The 22494-nt window shown below is 40.0% G+C and overlaps 1 protein-coding gene across 2 annotated transcripts in view; it reads left to right on the top strand.

The window, feature by feature from the left end:
- The window catches only part of KIRREL3 (kirre like nephrin family adhesion molecule 3), a 781414-nt gene that overhangs the window by 599195 nt on the left and 159725 nt on the right, over positions 1-22494 (top strand). For both annotated transcript variants that reach the window (XM_087706343.1, XM_087706345.1), the window contains exon 6: positions 12957-13107. In XM_087706343.1, the coding sequence (XP_087562469.1) occupies positions 12957-13107 (151 nt within the window). The remainder of the gene's footprint in view (positions 1-12956; positions 13108-22494) is intronic.

Below are 22494 nucleotides of genomic sequence, written 5' to 3'. Positions count from 1 at the left end.
ACCCAAACATGGAGACAAGCAAAAACAGAACTGTAAAACTAAGGATTTTGGACAAAACAAACTTTATTCAAGGCAAATTGTCCCCACTGCAGCTGGAGAAGCCATAAGCTAGACTGCATACCTTCCTTTGGTCTCCAGCTGACCGTTTTGTGAACATGACACCGGGCTATAATTTCCAAAAGAGCGCTCGGTGCCTGAGTGCAGCATTATATTAGTTTCTCAGAGTTTTATTTCCACTGTAAAGAAAAACTCTGCTCCTGAAAATACCACCGAGGTGCCTCTCGGGCAGGCAAAAAGCAGGAGGCCTGAGGGAGCAAAGGCTATGGAAAGTAATAGCTCTCACCTCTGCATATCATAAGCCGCCATCTCAGAGATGTCAGCCTCAACTTCATGCCTCTTGGCGCCACTTTTACCTTGGGCTGCCTTGAAGTTTTTATTATTGCAGGACTGGAAATCCAGGTTCATGTGATTTTGTTGTCTGTCTGTATTTGGATGGCAAGAAGATGCCACTTCCCTGATGAGTGTCATTGCTCATCGTTGGTGCGGCTGATTGAAAATGAGGAGGCAGAAGGGAAGAGCTTAGATATCTAGCAGCAGACATGATGGTGAAGAATGCTTAGTAAATAGGCTCAGCTATGAACACCAAAGACTATCCTAAAATGTATCTGAGGAGAATCTGTAACCCAATATAGTCTGGAGTTTAATTCACCATATTTGAAAAACATCCAGTTGGAGAGAACCTGGTCTGTTCTTAGTGGTCCATACTTGTTGGCTTCAGGCGTCTGACAAAAGGTTTTCCTCTTCAATGGAAATCTTAATGATCTGAGTGTCAGCTTTGAACCAAACTTGGCCACTGCCATTTTTCTGTTCCTCAATTGCCACACAGAGGGGGAAGGAGGAGGGAAGGCGGTTGGGGTGCCTTAATAGGCACAACAAAGAGCTTTCTTGTGAGAATCAGGGTCATCCCTACTGGCAACGAATAAGGTCAGGGAAGGAATGCCCGGAGAGCCCGCCAATTAACCCAATTGGCCAATGTGATTTGTGACACTTGGAGACGGGGTTAGTTCCTATTTTAATTATACTGAAACAGCAGTGGAAAGATTTAAAGTTGGCTTTCCTTTGAAGTTGTGCCAATATGATGTACTCAATAAAGAAGATCTTTGAGGAGGATCCCAGTCTCTGAGTTCTGATTTGCTTGGGTTCATTAGTTGGAACCTTGACATTGGGATTTCCCACTGTCAGAGCTTGAGATTTGGAACTCACAACCAGAATCAAGGAAAGTTTGATTGCCCATGATGAGATTGTCCAAGTAAAGTCCCTGCTTGGTCAGGAAAATTACTTGATTTTGATTTCTTGTTGAAAAGAGCCAATCACTTCTCTAATTGGATGTGTGGAACTAATCCAGGATTTAGGAAATCTTAACAGATGGGAGATATATTTTTTTCCGCCAACAGGGGTCGAATTCATTATAGGTGGCAATTGCTCACCAAACTGGGACAACCCCACTTTCACACCATATCTGTGCACAGCAAGTGCATGTCTCAATCTTTTGGATAGCAGATACTCATTTCTCTGAAGTGATTGTTGGTTTTCTTGCTGCTTTCGTTTGCTCAGGACAAAGTGCTTCTGCTTTTGTGAACATCATATCTGATGTTGTTTGGAAGTGATCCAAAGAAAACTACTGCATACACAAATTCTTTGTGTACAATTTATAATTTAGTGGCAAAATATCTGTTTTTTTTATGCAAACGTTCCCAGGTTCAATAGTTAGCAGCTACAGTAAACTCCTGTATGAAGCTCAGGAACTGGAACATGGCTGCCAGTTGAGATTGGCAGCATTAGGTTGCATGATCAATGGTCTGGCTTAGTGTAAAGGCAACCTGATATTCTTTTTTTATATATAAGTTTTTATTTTAAACACATAAACACATCAACAAAACCAAACAGCAGTTCCGTATCGGTTTCTTTGCAGTTAGTGTTTTCCCTTTCTATACCTTTCTATCTTACATTCATGGTCTCTTTATTCTTTATCCATTTTTATGTACAATTATCTAGTAAAAAGAAAAGGCAACCAAAAGAGCAACATGCAAACAAAAGCAAATAAAACATCCCCCAGGAGCAAAACAAATTAAAATTTAATTTGTGTGCATTGTTCCATAGGCTGTTAAATTGGCCATGCCCACCTAGTCCTATGACCTAGCCATGCCCACCCAGTCACATGACCACCTAGCCATCCCCACCCAGCCAGTCCGACCCCCCAACAGTCTGAATTGGCCCCCTGTTTAAAAAGTTTGAGGACCCCTGTTCTATGTCCTTGGTTAGTTGGAGTATCTTTGGGGCTAGGCTGCCTTCTACTCTCTTCCTTCATCCCCATTTACCAACCCCATCAGTGGTGGGATTCAGCCAGTTTGCACCTATTTGGGAGAACCGGTTGGTAACTTTCTAAGTAGTTCAGAGAACCGGTTGTTGGAAGAAATCTCCTTTTGTTTTTTCCCACTTTACAGGGCTAATCCTGTAAGGAAGGCAGGAAGGAAACATTCTAATGTTGTTTCTAGCCTAATCTTTATTGCCCTGCTTCCAGAAACTGCCTCTCCGGTTAACCCTTAGTACATTGTAACAGCTAAGGTGAAGTGCCCATCGACCTGAGTGACCTTGAGTTGGCCACGCCCACACAGTCACATGACCACCGAGCCCCACCTACCCAGATGGTCATTAGGGCAGAGAACTGGTTGTTGAATTATTTGAATCCCACCACTGAACCCCATCCTTCATGGCCTGTCCTGCTATCATTGAATGAGCCCAGCATTTGATTTATGTAAGGGTTCTTACCTGTTTCTCTCTGCCAGGTATGATTTGCCTGCATTATTATAAGAAGATTCTTGCTTTATTACGCCCAAATCCTAAGACATTTCATTCTTCTATCACAAGTCATCATTTAGGGAAGCACCTCTGGGGCACCAAGTTGCAAGAGAAAAGAAAGTGGGAGTAGGACAGATAAAACCTGGATTATGGAAAGCCCAACACAGATGGTGCTATTTGCACCTTGGTGTCCTCAAATCCCTTTTCTGATCTCTCATGTTTCTTTTAGATGCCTTTGCTCACTCTTCCTACTCTCCTTTTATGTGTTGTCTCCACTGACACAGGAAGCACATATTCTCACTTTCTACAATATCATGAGAATACAAAAGAGCAATTAAGTCAGGAGCTTAACTTTGCTTCCTGAAACTCCAGACACCAGCCAATGCTAATTAGAACCACTACTCCCTACCCTCATTCTGTGTTGAATTAATTCCCGTCTGGTCCATTAATGTGACATTCTGCCTGCAGATTTTTCTGAGCCTGGTACAAAAATCTGCTTGCCCTTTCCTATTTATAAGTTGTCTCCCTTATGTAAAAATAATTTTTAAAAAAAAGAATAGAATGTGTCAGACCTCTTTCTATCCTACATATACCCAATTCCAGACAAGGTAAAGGCTATTCAATCTCAGAGTGAAGTTGCGAAAATTTAGAATAACAGAGTTGGAAGGGACCTTGAAGGTCTTCTAGTCCAACCCCCATGCTTAGGCAGGAAACCCTACACCACTTTAGACAAATGGATATCCAACATCTTCTTAAAATACCCAGGGTTGAAGCATTCACAACTTCTGGAGGCAAGTTGTTCCAATGATTAATTGTTCTAACTGTCAGGAAATTTCTCCCTTAGTTCTAAGTTGCTTCTCTCCTTGATTAGTTTTCACGCATTGCTTCTTGTCCTGCCCTCAGGTGCTTTGGAGAATACTTGACTCCCTCTTCTTTGTGGCAATCCCTGAGATATCGGAAGACTGCTATCATGTCTCCCCTAGTCCTTCTTTTCATTAAACTAGACATACCTAGTTCCTGCAGTCGTTCTTCATATGTTTTAGCCTCCAGTCCCCAAATCATCTTTGTTGGTCTTCTCTGCACTCTTTCTAGAGTCTCAACATTCTTTTTACATTGTGGTGACCAAAACTGGATGCAGTATTCCAAGTGTGGCCTTACCAAGGCTTTATAAAGTGGTATTAACACGTGATATTGATTCTATCCCTCTGTTTATGCAGCCTAGAACTGTGTTGGCTTTTTTGGCAGCTGCTGCACACGGCTGGCTCCTATTTAAATGGTTGTCCACTAGGACTCCAAGATCCCTCTAACAGTTACTCCTGTTGAGCAAGGTACCACCTATACTGTACCTGGGCATTTCGTTTCTCATGCCTAAATGTAGAACCTTACTCTTTTCACCATTGAATTCCAAATGCTAAAACAAATGCTGATATTCAGTACAGGTAATCCTCAATTAAGAACAGTTCATTTAGTGACCATTCAAAGTTGCAGTGGCACTGAAAAAAAGAGACTTATGACCATTTTTTCCACTTATGACCATTTTAGCATCCCCTTGGTCACATGATCAAAATTCTGATGCTTGGCAACTGACTAATATTTATGACGGTTGCAGATTCCTGGGATCATGTGATCCCTTTTGGCGACCTTCCGACAAGCAAAGTCAATGGGGAAGCCAAATTCACTTACCAACCATGTTACTAACTGAAAAACTGCAGTGATTCACTTAACAACGGTGGCAAGTAAAATGGGGCAAACTTCACTTAACAAATGTCTCATTTAACAACATAAATCTTGGGCTCAGTTGTGGTTCTAAGTCAAGGATTAGTTTTATTTGTTTTCCTAAGTTTATGATTTCCAAGTGACTTGGGTTTCCAGTCCATATAGCCAACCTACCTGAATAGTTGTGGAATAATTATTCTTTAATGGTCTCCTTATGCAAAGCTTGCTACAAGTACATTCTATACAGTAGTTCTGTATGTATGTTTATTTGTAATTACTTCAGATTCTCCTTAAGGATCCATTAAAAAAAAAACCTGAGGGATTTATGTTTAGATAAAAAATATCCCAGCCTGCCAAAGCAAACTTCACTGGAACTTGGACAGTAGCAAAATGAATACTGCCACTGGCTCTTATTTCTCCTTGGGGGGAAAAAGGCATAAAATTAGCATAGTAATCGTTGTGCTTTTTAAGAAATTTATATTATAAATAATATATACAGTATATATTAGATTTTAGATTCTGGGTCTTTTTTAAATACACCTAGGCAAATAGATTTGAAAACGTTGTCTGGACTTTTATTGTTTGGCAAGGGTTTGTTTGTTTTTTTAAAGATTCACTGTATATAATATATTTTTTTATATTTGCTATATATATATTTTCCAATACGGAAAGACATATGGGGAGAGAGACTGACCAAAATTTCCTACTTTTAAACTCTGTTCCCATTATGTTACTTCATTATCAAGAGCTTAAGAGAGATAATGAGGGTAATAGGAGAATGTTCAGTATTAATTCTAAGTATGAAAAACAGGTTTTTAAAAGTGCTGTGAAAAAAAATCTATTAAAATTAATTAAAGTCCAATTAAATGGCTGATGTTAGCACAACCCACCTTCCACTGCTTGAATCCCAAAACCAACTCAAATAAAAAGACTATAAGAATATAGAGAAATCATTTCCTATTTCTGGGGAGGATTAACCAAACCAACAGGCAAAGGAGAACATGGACAATTGGAAAAGAGGGCCGAATAATTGTATAATTTTCTTGGCATCTGCAGCAAAGCCTACAGTGGAAAACTGCAAATAAAATGTACAGTGGTACCTCGATACTCATCGTTAGTTGGTACTGGGAAATGTAATGAGTACCAAAAACGATGAGTACCAAAGACTTTTTTTTCCCCATAAGAAATAATTTGGTGAGTCATGAGTGGTGCAGTGGCCTAGAGGTGGATCCTCACAATCAGGAGGTATGAGTTCAATCCTAGGTATGAGTTCAATCCTAGGTAGAGGCAGATATTTCTCTCTCTGGGCACAATGAGAATGAATCTGCTGGACAAAACTCTGCATTGGCAACAGGAAGGGCATCTGGCCAGTAAATGTTCAGCTGCATTCAGTTGCCCCAACTCTAGCCCAAAGCAAGGGATTACAGGTGATTAAAAGACAAAATAATAGTAATAATAATTTGGTGAGCCATGACCCTGACATGTTCTAATTTGTATATTGTGTACCAAACAAACGATGAGTACCGGGGCAAAATTTCATGTCAACATGCGTTGAGTATTAAATTTGATGAAAGCAGTTGAGTATCAAGGCCCCAATGTACTTAGGGCCACATGTATATTAAATTACTTGTTTCATAATCAGAAAGATTGGGGCTTTTTTCCCCAAATGCAATATTTTTCCAACAAATCTTCATTTACAGGAACACATGGTAGCAATAATAGACAATCAATGTTGATGCGTTTTCCAAATTTCACCATAGAATGTATGAGTTGAGTGACTTCCAAGTTCCATTGATCATGGATTTGAAGAGACTTGCACTGAAGCCAATGTCTGGAATCAGGAAATAAATTAAATAACATAAATGTAGACAATTGAGTCTGTTAGAGGATGAGGTGAAAAAAGGAGCAGACAATTTACAAGGTCATAATACATGAAAATTGAATGTCTGCTGTTGTGAAAAACAGTCCAACAGTTAAAAAAAACACAACAGCAGCAAGATATTCAAAAAAGCCAGAGAATATTTTATTTTTAGAGCAATCCTTCCAGATGGAGGATATAAGGACAAAAAAGAGGACATCCCCGTCTTTTTCCGGACATCTGATAACTCTAATTGTTGCATCACTGCTATGTTCTGTGGTAAGGACTCATATTTGTCCTCAGTTCTCTGATCTGGACCCCTGACTAGGGGTCGAGTGGCGCAGTGGTTAAATGCAGCACTGCAGGCTACTTCAGCTGATTGCAGTTCTGCAGTTCGGCTGTTCAAATCTCACCGGCTCAGGTTTGACTCAGCCTTCCATCCTTCCGAGGTGGGTAAAATGAGGACCCGCATTGTTGTTGGGGGCAATATGCTGACTCTGTAAACCGCTTAGAGAGGGCTGAAAGCCCTATGAAGCGGTATATAAGTCTAACTGCTATTGCTATTACCATACAGATAGTCCTCAACTTACAACAGTTCCCTTGAAAAATGGGGCTTATGACTGTTTTTCACAGTTATGACCATTGCAGCATCCCCATGACCGTGTGATCAAAATTCAGATGCTTAGCAACTGGTTCATATTTATGACTGTTGAACCAGCCTGCACAAATCAGAAACAGGTGGGTTTTGAGGAAGCCAGCTCCTGAAGCTTTAACCAAAAGTACCATCTCTTTTCTTTTACAACTTATTTTTTATAATAAAAAATCTTTAATTTTAAAAAAGAAACTTATTAACATTTTAAACTGACAAGCTCAGAATGCCAACTAAGAAGGAAAAGGGGAAAAAAGCTACTTATATTTTAGTCTTATCAACAATCACTGGTTCACCAATGAATTCACTACTATAACACAAGCGGTATAAGATATGATTGAAAGTTTTGAAGGAATCTCTACCATACAGGTAGACCTCGACTTACAATCATTTGACAATTGTAATTCTTCGGAACCGGGTCCAATCAGAAACATATGTCTTTGGTTAATTATTATCAGTTGTCTATCTGCACTGAGCTCCATTTCTTGTAATTTAGCATATTTCCACTTCTCCATGCAAAAGCTAAAATTGCAAAAGTTCAGCAGACTGACATGATTAGCCTAAACAATAGTTTCTCAATGCAGGTAGTTTTCAAGTTACAAGAGCTCAACTTCATTTAGTAACCACTCAAAGTTACAATGGCACTGAAAAAAGTGACTTACAAACATGTTTCATACTTACGACTGTTGTAGCATCCCCATGGTCACATGATCAAAATTCAGATGCTTGGCAACTGACTCATATTTATGACGGTCACAATGTCCCAGGGTCATGTGATCCCCTTTGGTGACCTTCTGACAAGCAAAGTCAACGGGGAAGCCAAATTCACTTAACAACCAGGTGACTAACTTATCGACTGCAGTGATTCACTTAACAATGGTGGCAAGAAAGGTCGTAAAATGGGGCAAACTTCATTTAACAAATTGCCTTACTTAACAACAGAAATGTGGGGCTCAGTTGTGGTTGTAAGTTGAGGACTACCTCTATTTTTGTAAATCCTGCTAGCTGTCCTTGCAGGGCAGTGGTGGGTTTCAAAAATTGTTGGAACCTACTCTGTGGGTGTGGCCTCCTTTGTGGGAGTGGCTTGCCACCCATGTGACTGGATGGGAGTGGCTTGCCGCCCATGTGACCGGATATAAAGATGCCAACGACACTTGTCAGAACCACCTTAAACTACCTCACACACAGCACTGGCCTGCATAAGAATATGAGGTAAACTTGTTTTTTAAAAGGCATCTTTGGTTTGCGTTAAAACAACTTCAACACGTGCAATGTTCTGATTGCACCACAAACGCAGTAATCATCCTTACCTTTCACTGAGGCACTGAGTTTTATAAATATGAGCATGATAGTGTAGAATAATCATATCCAAGGACCAGTGGTGGGTTTCAAACATTTTTGGAACCTCTTCTGTAGGTGTGGCCTGCTTTCCGGGTCCACTGGTGGAACCTCTTCTAACCGGTTCGGTAGTTTTGACGAACCGGTTCTACCGAATAGGTGCGAACTGGTAGGAACCCACCTCTGTTGCAGGGTTTCAGAATCATTGCAAAATCCACAAAGACGTAAAATGAAAATCTCAACCAAGGGAGTGACCAAGCAGAGACGTTTCCACCAAGCTGAATAAAATCCTATTAGAGAAGATGTGGACCATTTTTTGGCAGATTTACCTTCTTGTGATGAATTCCTGATCAGACTTTAGGATAAAGGATAGGAAGGGAAAGAACCAGCTTGCCACTTCTTTTAAAGAAAAAAACTTCTTCTTTTAAAGGAAAAATAATGCCCCTCCCGCTTCTTTCAGTGTGACATTTCCTCACCCCCCAAGCAAATTGTAGAAGTGGAAGCCTTGATGATCACAATGGAAAGGAAATGTTAAAGCCCTTTAAAATGTATTCAGCCCTTCTAACCTGAATCAAGCCATTTGTGTCTGCTGTTTATTCTGTTTGGGGAGAGCATATCTCTTTGAAGTGATAGGCAAGGGGGAAGAAAGCACAGTTCTTCCTGCTGTCCAGCTTCCATTCTTCACGATTCGCTTTCCCTTGAAACTTTCCTTTACTGGAGAAAAAAGCTGGCCTTTCCATAAGGGGAGAAACTGTTTAGGAACAAGGTTATGGGGAGCCATTTCTACTGAATTATAACCCAGTGGGTTATTGAAAAGTGGGTGGAAATAAAGATTTCCAGATAGACAATGAAGAAAGAAGCATCAAATAATTGGCTGGAATTACAAGGATGTAGAGAGCAAGGTCATCCAAAGCTAAAGGTAAAACTCAAACCCTCTGCTTGGAAAGCCTATGCTCGTAGTCCTCGGTGAGGTGCTTCTACTGAGCCTCTTTCTCAGTGAGAACTGAGCCGTTTTGTCAAGTCTTTCTCTTGATAGCTGTTTAGCTCCAACAACTGCTTCCTGTTGAGGCCCTAAGGAGCCTGGGCAGGGAAGCAATGAGTGGCTGGGAGGGGAGGGGCGAGTAGAGGCCAGCAAGGCGCCCCTCAATGTAAGTGATATCAAGTTGGCCATGTCCACCCAGTAGCATGACCACCTAGCCATGCCCACCCAGCCGGTCATTAGGCAGATCATATTAGTGGTCCGCAGGATTTAAAATTATGAATTTAGTGGTTCCTGAGGTCCGAAAGATTGTTGACCCCTGATCTAGAGAACTCAGTAAATATCTACTTTTGACTTATCATCATCATCACTATCATTGTCACCATAATCGTCATCAAAAAAGGAGTGTCAATCTTGATTTTCGTACCTTGCAAAGGAATGGACTGATTTATTAGAATCCATTTCCCTGTAGAACATAATTTCCGACATTTGGGCTATTTAACACTAGAATAGAATAGAATAGAATTTTATTATTTGTATGCCGCCCTTCTCCGGGAGGACTCAGGGCGGCGAACAATTCAAAAGGGGAAAAAGGGGAACATAAAACGAAATACAGATAATTAAAATAAACAAGAGTCACACAACCATACAAGTCGAGAGGGGAGGGAACTCATCACCCCCAGGCCTGCCGGCAAAGCCAAGTTTTGACGGCTTTTCGGAAGGCCTGGAGAGAGGTGAGGGACCGAATCCCTGCGGGGAGTTCGTTCCAGAGGGCCGGGGCTGCCACAGAGAAGGCCCTCCCCCGGGTAATAGCCAGGTGGCATTGGCTGGTAGATGGCACCCGGAGGAGGCCAACCCTGTGAGATCTAATGGGTCTGTGGGAGGTAATTGGCAGCAGGCGGTCTCTCAAGTACCCAGATCCAATACCATGAAGGGCTTTATAAGTTACACTCTTAAATAAAGTGGGGAAATGGGCCTATACCAAGCATCTAGCAGGAGTGAAGAGCATATCTCAATTCTTAAAGCCCCCATAAAAGCAAGCAAAAGATTCAGATCAGGTATGACAGGAAATTAATTCTGAGACAAGCTGCGTTCACACCCTTTTCTGAAACATTACAAAAAGATGAAGCTTTGGAATGGGGTCTCTCCAGTGACTGCACCTGGGCAACCTTTGGTATTTAGCAGTGTGAAGGGCTGGCAATGGAGTGCCATAAAGCTGGTGCCCTCTCGAGATGCATACAAAAACATTCTCAGTGCCGCATGGTAATCAGCTTTCAAATATTCTATTTTATTAATATGCATGGCTTGTCTAACTAGATGGAATTAAACATGCTGACTGAAAGAGCTTGTGGAAAGGAATGATAAATATTATAAATTTAGATAAGCAAGCAGGTCCGGATCCAGAATGGCATCTTTGGCATTTTCCAAGGCACCCTATGAAAATGTTCACTTCCCTTGGTTCTAGATTTATTGATGGCTTTGCTAAGAACCTTTGATAGGCAACAGATTGCTATCCATAACTTGCTTTGTCCTGTGCAGTTTGGATTGGAAGATTATATTGCTTAGTGCCTATTTCACCAAAGACCTCCATATGGCTTACAGTTCATTGAAAGCTCAACATCATAGCAGAGGTGTGAAACTCAGGAATGACTGACACAACCACATTACTTCACAAATTATTTACTGAAATATGCATAATCATTTCCTAGAGCATCTTAGCCCAAGAGGCAATAAAAAAAATATGAAGGCATTAATTTAGATATTGTATGCAATAGTATTATTGGACTGTATGTGACAATAGATTGAAATGTGATAAATGTATAGTGTTATGGCACAACTATGGAAATAATAGACATAACTATGTTGTACAATATCATGTACTTAAAAAGAGATTATACTATAAAATGAAGAGAATAATGGTTAGGATTAAACACCATGTATATATTTAAAAAGGACTTGATACAACCAGTATACTGTTGTTACAAAATTGAAATTGTGATGTAGTATAAATGGAAAATATACAGTAAAAACATTTATAAAATAAAAATAAAAAATAAAGCAATGATCAGTACAAATTACGGATCTGTTTTTGCAACCAAGAGCTTTGGTGAATTCACTTGGTGTGGAAATTGAAATCAGTGATGAAAACAATTAAGCTCATGGCAGGAGAGCATTAATATGTCAAAATTCCTGACTGGCATCTTCAGATCATATAGTGTTCCCATCTTCTGTTGGCAGATGTTAATTCCTGAGAAGAGGTATAGGCACTGAGGTTCCCTTCAAGACTTTGAATGCCTTTGCTGATAATTTTCTCTCAGACTAAAAGCATACTGGTGGCTGGTACCATTTCTTTAAATCTTTCAGCCAGAAATATAGAAATTGAAATAGGTTTTCATGCTCTTTCTTTTGTATTTTATTGCTGACCTTGTTAGCTTCAGTTTTTCCTCCGTTCAAGACTCTTGTTTAATGCAGGGATCAGTCAGTTTGCATAGTTTCAGTGCTAAAGGCTGATCCTATTCAAATGTTCTTTCCTTTTTCCAAACTTAATAATGTGTTGAAACTTGCCCTTCCATTTCCTAAACATTTCTCTCTCTCTCTCTCTCTGCAAAAGAATATTTATTTTCTATTGTATTCCTCAGGATGCTTCAGGATGTCCTTTAATGATGTCTGAGGATTACTACTTTTTTTTTACTGGGAGTGCAAGATACTGACAATTTTATTATTTAATTAAAAACTTCCTCACTTCTCCTCTCCTTGTCCTAGCTAACGCAAGAAATAACCTCAGGGTGTCTCCCATTGGGACGATATGGGAGCTACAGAGCAGGGAAGCTACAGTGAAAAGGAATTCACACCCAAATTCCTTCTTACTTAGCACAAGGTTCCTGGACCCACATCATCTTTTGAGACTCTCACCTGTTGTAGGAAAGACGGGACACACAAGCCAGCTCTTCAGAGAAGGAAAAGTTTATTTGCGCAGGTTCATAGCAAAGAATAAATGGCCTGAACACCGAGTGAAATTCAGGAACTTCCTTATATAGTTTATCACTTTCAGCCAAAGCCATCTGTTAGTTTTGGAAACACCCCTCAAGATTTGCCCTTGAGTTACAGGAATATTATGTCTACAGGATGTCATAATACATAGGTCAGTCAACGGACATACATAGCTCCTATTTTAAGGAACTAACAATATATGTCTACCAAACAGAATAACAGCCAAGCCAGCAGATGGGCTAAAATAGATGCTTTGCCTCAGCATATTTCATGTGCAGACTCCCTTCTAACCCGTGTCTAACCGCACTATGTCCTAAAAGCAAACCTTGCAATTTCTATATGAACAGTTAAAGCTTAATATCATGAAACCCTAGTTTGGTTCAGGCTTGAGGCCTACTTTGGTTCAGCCTGCCACCTTACACCCAAGTTTCCTTTCATCTTAAGGAAAAAAGATGTAAGGCGGATTTCTTTCCCCTCAAATTAAAGCAGAATGGTTGGTGAAGGGCAGGAGATACATTCAGCGGAATGCCAAAAAGTAATAACCGGTTCTTTGCTTTCTTCTGCAGACGGTAGTCCGTGATGGCAAGAGAGAAAGCATCATGAGCATGCTGTTCGTCTCTCCATCTGACATTGAGAATGGCCAAATCATCGTCTGCCGAGCGACCAACAAAGCGGTTCCAAGTGGAAAGGAGACTTCAGTCACCATTGACATCCAACGTGAGTGTGGTGGAGTGCGTCCATCTTTTTTTTTTCCTGCCAGCTTTTGCATTTCATTCCACACAGCATTCAGAACACCATAATCCTTATTGTCGTTTGAAGCACAAAAGGGGGAAATATTCCTTACGAAAGGGATTGCACAGAAATGATACTTATTAGCAACTCCTGGCTACGTGCAAAAAAAATCACACTACTGGAAATCAGTGATTTTTGTGTAATGTCAGTTATAGGCTATATCTGCATCATGACAAGGAAACGTTTTCTGGCATGGAGGTCTATTTTAATTACTGATTTCCTTTCAGTTCTCATTTCTTTATCATGCATAGGATTATGAACACTGAAAGAAAAAAGAATAATCAAATGTTCACTTTTAAGAAAACATGTGTCCCATGAAAACAATTCTGATAAATGAATGAAGTTCTAGTTAAACTGCCCAGTTTATCCATCTGCTGATCTGTTGTATCTGTTCAGTAAATTCTGCAATTGTTCATTTGGGGGCTAGGATATTTCAACTTGACAACTCCTTAAAAAAAGAATCATATTACAAAGATTATCAAGGTGAAAGATAAAAGGCACCAAAGAACCAGCATTCACACTATCAAAGGTGGGTGTTTTTTTTTTCCAAAGGGCAACTGGACTTTTTCTTTGTTTTTATTGGAAGATGTTTCACTTCTCATCCGAGAAGCTTCATCGGTTTCAGACCCATTTACACACTGATTCCACACCACACCTGGAGTTGGCTGACCCTGAGATAAACCCACAAGGGGCCTCGACAGCTCTCAGGGAGAGTGCTAACAACCAGGTGGTTGCAAAAAAATATATATGATCCTTCCATCATCCCTCCCCCCACAACCTGTCAGAACTAATTCTTCCATCTCGCCCTCCATCCCGTCAGAACCAATGAAGCTTCTTGGATGAGAAGGGAAATGTCTTCAAATAAAAACAAAGAAGTCCAGTTGCCTTTTGAAAAAGCACCTTTGAGGGAACCATGACCTGGATGACTGAGAATCTCTAGAGACATTCACACATTAGATTTCCTATTGTGGTCTATTCTCTTTTACCTAATCCAATTAACTTAAAAAGTTATTGGAGAATTACTAACCACCTTCAACCACTTGTAGCTCCCAGGATATTTGGGGGATGGTGGGGAGAAGAGAAGGCAGCTTGGCCATTAAACTGGGACACCAAACCTACAGTATGTGAGTATGCCTGTGTATGCACACACTAATTTAGTTGTCTCCTTGTTCGCTTGTTTGATGTTGAAATCGATCAGCAGAACAATGCAGAAAGGACCTCATTGAGGTGACAGTAATGCCAAACTTCCCTTTTTTTTTATTTTAATGGTTGGGGTTGGTTCTGTAGGAGACGGTTGATGAATTCTCAAGGGTTTTCAGTCATGTAAGATACAGAGAGTAGAAATGAGGAATTTGTCTTTGCCTTGATGGAAACGAAACATAGATTTCCGCATCACAGATTTTTTTTTCCTAGTTAGGAATAAGGCTTTAGAAGATGCCAGAAAACATCGCATGTTATCGAACACCCAACAACTAACAAACTTTTTGATGTTATTATAGCATTCTGTAGTTTGCCCAGGAGGAATATTTACGATGCACATATTCTTAGGGCATTCATGATACATGTACTACTGTAGCTATAGAGGGGCGAGCATGATAAATTGCTTGTGTTTGTTTACTTGAAGAAATTGAAGAAATTGAATGTGCTGTGCCTCTTCTCTCCCCCCCCCGCCCCCCCCCCAAAAAACCCCTCCAAAATGACATATGGAAATTTGCTACTATTTGAATCGATTCACTCCTAGTGAGCAGTCTTTCACTGGTCAGTCATCAAGGCCAAAACGAGTCTTCTCAGCCGCATCGAAATGCAAGGCAGTTGTAGCCTAAATTATTTAGTGCTTGCAATGGCCAGCAGTTATTGCCAGATGAATTGTCAAGATTCAAAGCATCCTGGAAATGAAGGTCTAGGGAGGCACGGAAAGGGCAAAGGGGAAGGTATGTTGCTGAGTTTACAGGCCTTGATGGCACTTTGCTTCGTTGTTATTAAAGGGAGGAAAACTTACAGAGAGGGGTTAATAATGCAATTTAGCCGGCTTGAGCTTAAATTGCTGAGAAGTGGTCTCAAGCCAACTGTTGAGAGAGAAACAAAATAGTGGCTTCTAAGTGGAGTGAATAGGATATTAGCCCAGAACAATGGACACCCACATGGGAAGAGGCTCAGAGGAAATTATGGATGTACAGCATTATTAAATGAGAAGGTGTGAAAGACTTTTTAAGCAGCAAGCAAGACTTGCTTTCGTGGTTATAACCTGTGGGACAGAGTATGCTTGCATCACAAGTAAATAAGTAGACTTTTTATTAGAGACCATTCAACTTAATATAATAAATTTTTTATGCTGCCCAACTCCCACCAGCAGATTAACAGATTAACAGAGTTGGAAGGGACTTTATAGGTCATCTAGTCCAACCCCCCCCCCCTCAAGCAGGAGACCCTACACCATTTCTGACAAATGGCAGCCCAAGCTCTTGTTGAAAGCTTCCAGTGATGAAGTTGCCACAACTTCTGAAGGCAACTTCTGTTCCATTGGTTGACTGTTCTCACTGTCAGAAAATTTGTCCTTATTTCCAGGTTGAATCTCTCCTTGTTCAGTTTCCATCCATTATTCCTTGTCTGGCCTTCAGGTGCTTTGGAAAATAGCTTGACCCCCCTCCTCTCTGTGGCAGCCCCTCAAATATTGGAAGACTGCTATCTGTCTCCCCTGGTCCTTCCCTTCACTAGACTAGCCATGCCCAGTTCCTGCAACTGTTCTTCATATGTTTTAGCATCCAGTCCCCTAATCATCCTGGATGCTCTTCTCTGCACTCTTTCTAGAGTCTCAACATCTGTTTTATAGTGTGGTGACCAAAACTGGATGCAGTACTCTAGGAGTGGACTTACTAGGGCTTTATAGAGTATAGTCATCTCTGGATGGCTTATAAATTTGTCTAACATTCAAAAACAAACAACGATATAAAAACAGAGAAACAATACAAAACAAAGGAACAATGATGTCAAAGGAAAACAAAGCTGGATGGGAACAAGAAAAAGAAAGGAAGGAAGCATCTTTGACAAGGCCTGGATGGAGAGCCTCATCTTTAGGGCCCTTTGATATACCAAAAGATTGGGGGAACCTTTCAAATCTTGGGGTGCAGAAGGCAGATTTTTAAAAATTCAGGGAGATATTCGGATAAGTTTCTGCCCTGAAAGTAGCCCGTATTGAACTTCCTGGCACTCTTAAATATCAGGAAGTGACAACAGAAAATGTTTAATGACATTTTGCATTAAGCTATAATAATGCTTGATGGTCATTTCATATGTCATAAAATGTTTTCTATAACTTGCCAAATTTCAGTTCCACAGGAACGTGTCCTGGATTTTGTGTGCATTGCGTAAGTTAGCCAATTTGAAAAAGTTGGTTGAAAATCCCTTGCACCATTTTGCCCAGTTAAAAGTTTCAGACACAAAGGTGCTTCTTTTAAAAGGCAACTGGGATTCTTTTGTTTTTTTTTCTTTAAGATCTTTTGTTTTTCATCCAAGAAGCTTCTTCAGTTCTGACTGAATGACGGAGAATGGGAGGATTTATACTCCTTGCAGTTATCTGGTCCTTAGCCCTCTATCTGAGAGACGTTGAGGCCACTTGGAGATTTATTTGTGTCCTCCAAACAGCCTCAATGACTCGTAGAGAGTGTCATTGGAGGAGAAGCGAAACATCTTCAAGGAAAAACAAAGAAAGAAGCACCTTTGGGACAAACATAACCTAGATGACTGAGAATCTCCAGCGACAATTACAGACACAAGAAATTTTAGCAGTGTATAAATTCTAGGACAGCATTCCAGACTGAAAATGAAGCAGGATTGCTGAATCAGAAGCAGGCAGTCCTGATGAGCATGTAACATGTCAACTATCTTCCAGTGTGAAGACAGTGATTCCATTAAAAACTCCCAAAATAAAATTTAATAAATGAGATTTATTCATTGGGGAATCTTGACTCTTTTAGCAGCTTAAATCTTGTGCAAAATTGGCCATTCTTCTTTAAACATAAAGGTTCCCCTCGCACATGCATGCTAGTCGTTCCTGACTCTAGGGGGCGGTGCGCACCTTGGTTTCAAAGCCGAAGAGCCAGCGCTCTCCGAAGATGTCTCCATGGTCACGTGGCCAACATGACTAAATGCCAAAGGCGCATGGAACGCTGTTACCTTCCCACCAAAGGTGGTCCTTATTTTTCTACTTGCATTTCTACATGCTTTAAAACTGCTAGGTTGGCAGAATCTGGGACAAGTAATGGGAGCTTATTCCGTTATGTGGCACTAGGGATTCGAACCACCGAACTGCTGACCTTTTTGATCAACAAGCTCAGCGCCTTAGCCACTGAGCCACCACTCTAGCATAGTCATTCCAGCTTTTTCCATACATTGCCATTTCAAATATTGGTAGTCTCAGTTTGAACTGACGTTGCTTTTTAGCAGCAATGCTGCTGCAAGAGATGAATGGCGTGAGAGCTGAATTTGTTCTTTGAACCAATAACCACCCTCATTACTTTACCGAAATAATATTTCCTCATGGCTGAAAGGACATCATAAATATCTACACGTACTAATACAACTCACCTACTTTATGCATCTTTCAAGGAGGACAGATTAAGGGGAAATCCATTTTATATAAATGCAACATGGATGGCTGAAATAAATCACTGGGGCTCAAGATGAAAGTAGCCAATACGAGCCCTTACCTGTCATTAAACAGCAGAGGACCTCCAGCTCTTCATCCCACCCAGCTCTCTAAAAGAGAAACACGGGCTTTGTTACAAAGAGTGAGCAACTCCAGCTGAAGCATCTGTTCAAAGTGCTTTTCCTACCATCAGCCACATCAAAGCAGGCCTCCTGTGAGTAATGTGCCAAACATCACAAGTGGGATTAAAATCATGTTTAATGGCTTTATATGCCATAAACTATTTATATAGCTAAAGCCCAGAGGCTACATGGAAAGCGCATCCTGTGTGCCAGGATGGAGCAAAAACTGGAGGGGATAAGGTTTTTTGAGTCTTCTTGCACCTAACCGATAGCTTTCTTCTGCTCTGCTCTGCTTACATTCTGTGTTTAAGTTTGTAACTTTGTGATATCTTCAGAAATCAGAAGTGTCTGAGAAATGGTAAACCCACTCCATTGTCTATGCCACAAAACACAGGCAGTATGAATCTATAAAGCCTTAGTAAGCCTACACCGAGAGTACTGCGTCCAGTTTTGATCACCACACTATAAAGCAGATGTTGAGATTCTAGAAAGAGTGCAGAGAAGAGCAACCCAGATGATTAGGAGACGGGATGCTAAAACATACGATGAACGGTTGCAGGAACTGGTCATGGCTAGTCTAGTGAAGGGAAGGACCCAGGGGAGACATGATAGCAGTCTTCCAATATTTGAGGAGCTGCCACAGAGAGGAGGGGGATCAAGCACCTGAAGGCCAGACAGGGAATAATGGATGGAAACTGACCAAGGAGAGATTCAACCGGGAAATAAGGAGAAATTTTCTGACAGTGAAAACAATCAACCAATGGAACAGCTTCTGAACACCTTCAGAAGTTGTGGGAGCTTCAGCCCTTGAAACTTTCAAGAAAAGACTGGACTGCTATCTGTCAAATGGTATAGGATCTACTGGGTGGAGGGTTGGACTAGATGCCCTACAAGGTCCCTTCCAACTCTGTTAATCTGTATATGATTGCTTGAACTTGGCAGTGTGATTTTCTTTGAGTTAAAACAAGAAAGCATTTTATATGTGTGTGTGTGTGTGTACGCATATATACATATATACATATATATATTAGATTTTTTACAACCCCTGGTAAGCCCCAATTATGGGAGGAAACTAACTGCTTCCATCATCTGTCTATCGGCTCGTCACAAGAGTCCATCACGACAGAAACCCAATATTTTTACTGTTGCCAAGCATATATATATGCTTGAACAGATAGTAAGTTCTAGCCTTGTCCCATTCATTGTTTATAAAGTTAGTACCCACCCCTCTCCCAGAAGAATGAAATATCTTAGGAAATATTAAATAGGCAGAATATTATATTTCCTTAAAGGGAAAAATTGAGAAACATGGTCTCGGAAACCAGCCCCTACCTTTTCTTAATAGCCCACAGCAATTGTCAGACTTAAGAGATAAAGTGATAGATAGCTGTATTCATAAGAAAATACCCTCACTCAAGTTCCAACAAAGGTAAGATTATCTGTCAGCCACAATAGGAATTGCCCAACACCCCTTCATTGCATCAGCAATCCAAATCTAGCTCAGACAACTTACAAAGCCAACTATGACCCCTACATAATTCCTGCAACAGTCAATAGAATACATGTTCTTGCCCAGGAACAGGAAGCTCAAGTGCAAAGCCCAAGAGAAGGTATAAAAAAACCTCACTCACAACTCCATGTGGTCAGCTGCACCAGAACCCTGCACTTGGTGCTTCTGCTTCATCATTAAACCAGCTTTCCAATCATCCTCCATGTTTCCAGTGTCTTTCTCCCAACTTGGAACTGAACCAGGTGGATATTTCTTCCAACAATTGCATCCTTCTGTGTAGAATGGCTGTCGGTTCCATCCTCAAATATTAAGAACAGGCTCAAGCTGTGTTTGCATTTCCATCTTATATTTCCACCGACTAAACATTTCCAAGAAGAAGAAGAATGGACTGTGGCTTTCATTCCATTTCAAGAGAAACTTTAAAAATGCTTTCTAGCTATGCTGGTTTATAAGCAGTCTCTTTCATGAGCTAAAATGCAGGCCCCTCTCCTTCTGTGACTCTATTACTTAAAAAGGCTTACACAAATGATTGATTGCAACCAAATAAAATCCCATTATGCTGAATAAATATTTTTTTCTGCATTTATGCAAATTTCACTTGATTTCTAGGGTAGAAATCTTTAGAAGGCCATTAGGAAGCAGGATGGATGTTTTGATTTTTCACAGGGAAAATAAAAAGACTTTTATTTGTCCTTAACCTACAGTGGAATTTGTTAAACTACTATAAAGGGAAAAAAACATACATCGAACAACAGAAAGAAAATCTGCTTTCTAGGAGCCCAAACAGAATCCGTTTGTTCATCCTACGCAGACAGGGAACTGTATTGTCAAACAAAGGGGGGACTATGAAGAGAAGCTTGATTCATACATAATAAAGGAAGGTGATTAGCTGTTGTTGTCTAACAATAGAGTAGTGTCAAGATGCCTGCAAATGGATTAAGAGTGTACTGGATGTCTCTGGGCTCTTGTGGGGGCACATCTCATTTAAATTCCAACCTGTGCTTGCCTTTATTGTAATTTTGGATGGCACGTTTTGAAAATGAGATTAAAGCAAATTGAAAATACCTATAATTTCTCATTATAATTTCCCAGCCAGAAGACCATGGCTATACTCCCAACAAGGCATTCATCCCAGCCTAGTAAAATCCTCACTACCACGAGGGTGAAGTCAGCAAGGGAATAAATTTACCCCGTGCCATTTTGACTACTACTAGGCCCTTATTTTTTTGCTTTTCTTCCAAGAGCCGAGGTGGCGTAGTGGTTAGGGTGCAGTACTGCAGGCCACTTCAGCTGACTGTTATCTGCAGTTCAGCGGTTCAAATCTCACCGGCTCAAGGTTGACTCAGCCTTCCATCCTTCCGAGGTGGATGAAATGAGGACCCAGATTGTTGTTGGGGGCGATATGCTGACTCTGTAAACCGCTTAGAGAGGGCTGAAAGCCCTATGAAGCGGTATATAAGTCTAACTGCTATTGCTATTGCTATCCAATCTGCTTTTGCTAAGTGAGTTTCATTCATTTAAAAAAAAAAGCGTAATTCTCTGGTTCTTTCCAGTTTATTCTACAGAATCCTGCTCTTCTCCAAACAATGTGATGGGCTAAAAAAAAAAGTTGCCTATGTGCAGCTAGCTTTCCTTTGTAACAGGATGAGGGGATTATAGGGATTAAGGTATCTACTTCATTTTTCTCAAGTTGCTCAAAGTCAGGTCCAGAGTTGCTGGGAGTAGATATCATTCTCCAGCAATGAAATTTCAGGCGGTGTTCTTTTTAATAAGGGACACAAATGCCATTGATCTCAGGGATTTGTCTAAACTGACCTATCTCCTGCTCTTGATAAAGTGAAATTTTGCAAAGGCTCTTCTTTTCTTCATGATCCTATGCCCTTTCCCCCCCCCAATAGTCTACTCATATGGCCTACTGCTAGAGAAAGAGATGGAGACTATTTGATCCCATTCTTTTTTTTAAATTAATATTTTTTTTAATTTTTAATGTAAAACAAATACATCATCGTTCTTTACATGCTATAGAAAGTGTATCAGTTGGTTACAAAAAAAAAACTTTTGTGCATCTCTTCCAAAGTCAACAAACATAGTTCATATTAACTTAAGCATTTTAACTCAGATATTTATACATGTCACCATCATTATATCTCCATTTTCATTTGACTATAATTGTTTAAACGTCCTTCATCATAAAATATACCAAAGTTAAATACATAACCACATACTGGCCTTTCAATTACTATTTCTAAAATCCTCCTCTAACACTAAATCATTATGTCCTCTTCTAGCTAAACATCCATAATATTTAATAAGAAAGTTTTCTAATCCTCCTTTCCAAATCACTGTTTAAAGTTTGCATCCAGTTTCCTTAAGTTATACCCATATCTATGTATGCATTGTTATTCTTATCCCTCCTTTATTTGACTATATCCTGTATCATAACATTTCCCCCCCTAATAATCAAAATTTTAATTGTATCTAATGTAGTAGTAGTAGTAGTAGTAGTAGTAGTAGTAGTAGTAGTAGTAGTAGTAGTAGTTATTGTTGTTGTTGTTGTTGTTGTTGTTGTTGTTGTTGTTGTTATTATTATTATTATTATTATTATTATTATTATTATACTTTATGTATAATCCAAAGGTATTGCTAATCTTCCTTACATGGGTACCATTCAATATTCATATCCAATTATACTCATCATACCACTACATATTGTATACATTAGTAACATTATCAATTATTTATTTAAGCTATATCTATTATCAATAAATTTCACTAGGTTTAACTAGTTTTAAATTATATTCTTCCATCTACTTGCTCCCATTCTTAAATACTTGTATCGAATTGGTATTTCTATGCAAAGGGACAGTTTAGTCATCATTTAGATTTAAATTCTTTTGAGCGAGAAACTGCAAGCATCAAAAAAGAACTTGAATTCCTGTCACTGACCACCAACTATCCCAAACCTAGTTTTGGAATTTCCTGACAGTTAGAACAATTAATCATTGGAATAATTTGCCTCCAAAAGTTGTGGGTAC

The sequence above is a fragment of the Thamnophis sirtalis genome, unplaced genomic scaffold, assembly GCF_051295495.1.
Source record: "Thamnophis sirtalis isolate CommonGarterSnake01/CBP01778 unplaced genomic scaffold, rThaSir2_p1.2 scaffold_2, whole genome shotgun sequence".
In the NCBI taxonomy this organism is placed as follows: domain Eukaryota; kingdom Metazoa; phylum Chordata; class Lepidosauria; order Squamata; family Natricidae; genus Thamnophis; species Thamnophis sirtalis.
The sequence above is the reverse complement of the archived record's forward strand: the minus strand, read 5'-3'. Positions and strand labels throughout refer to the sequence as shown.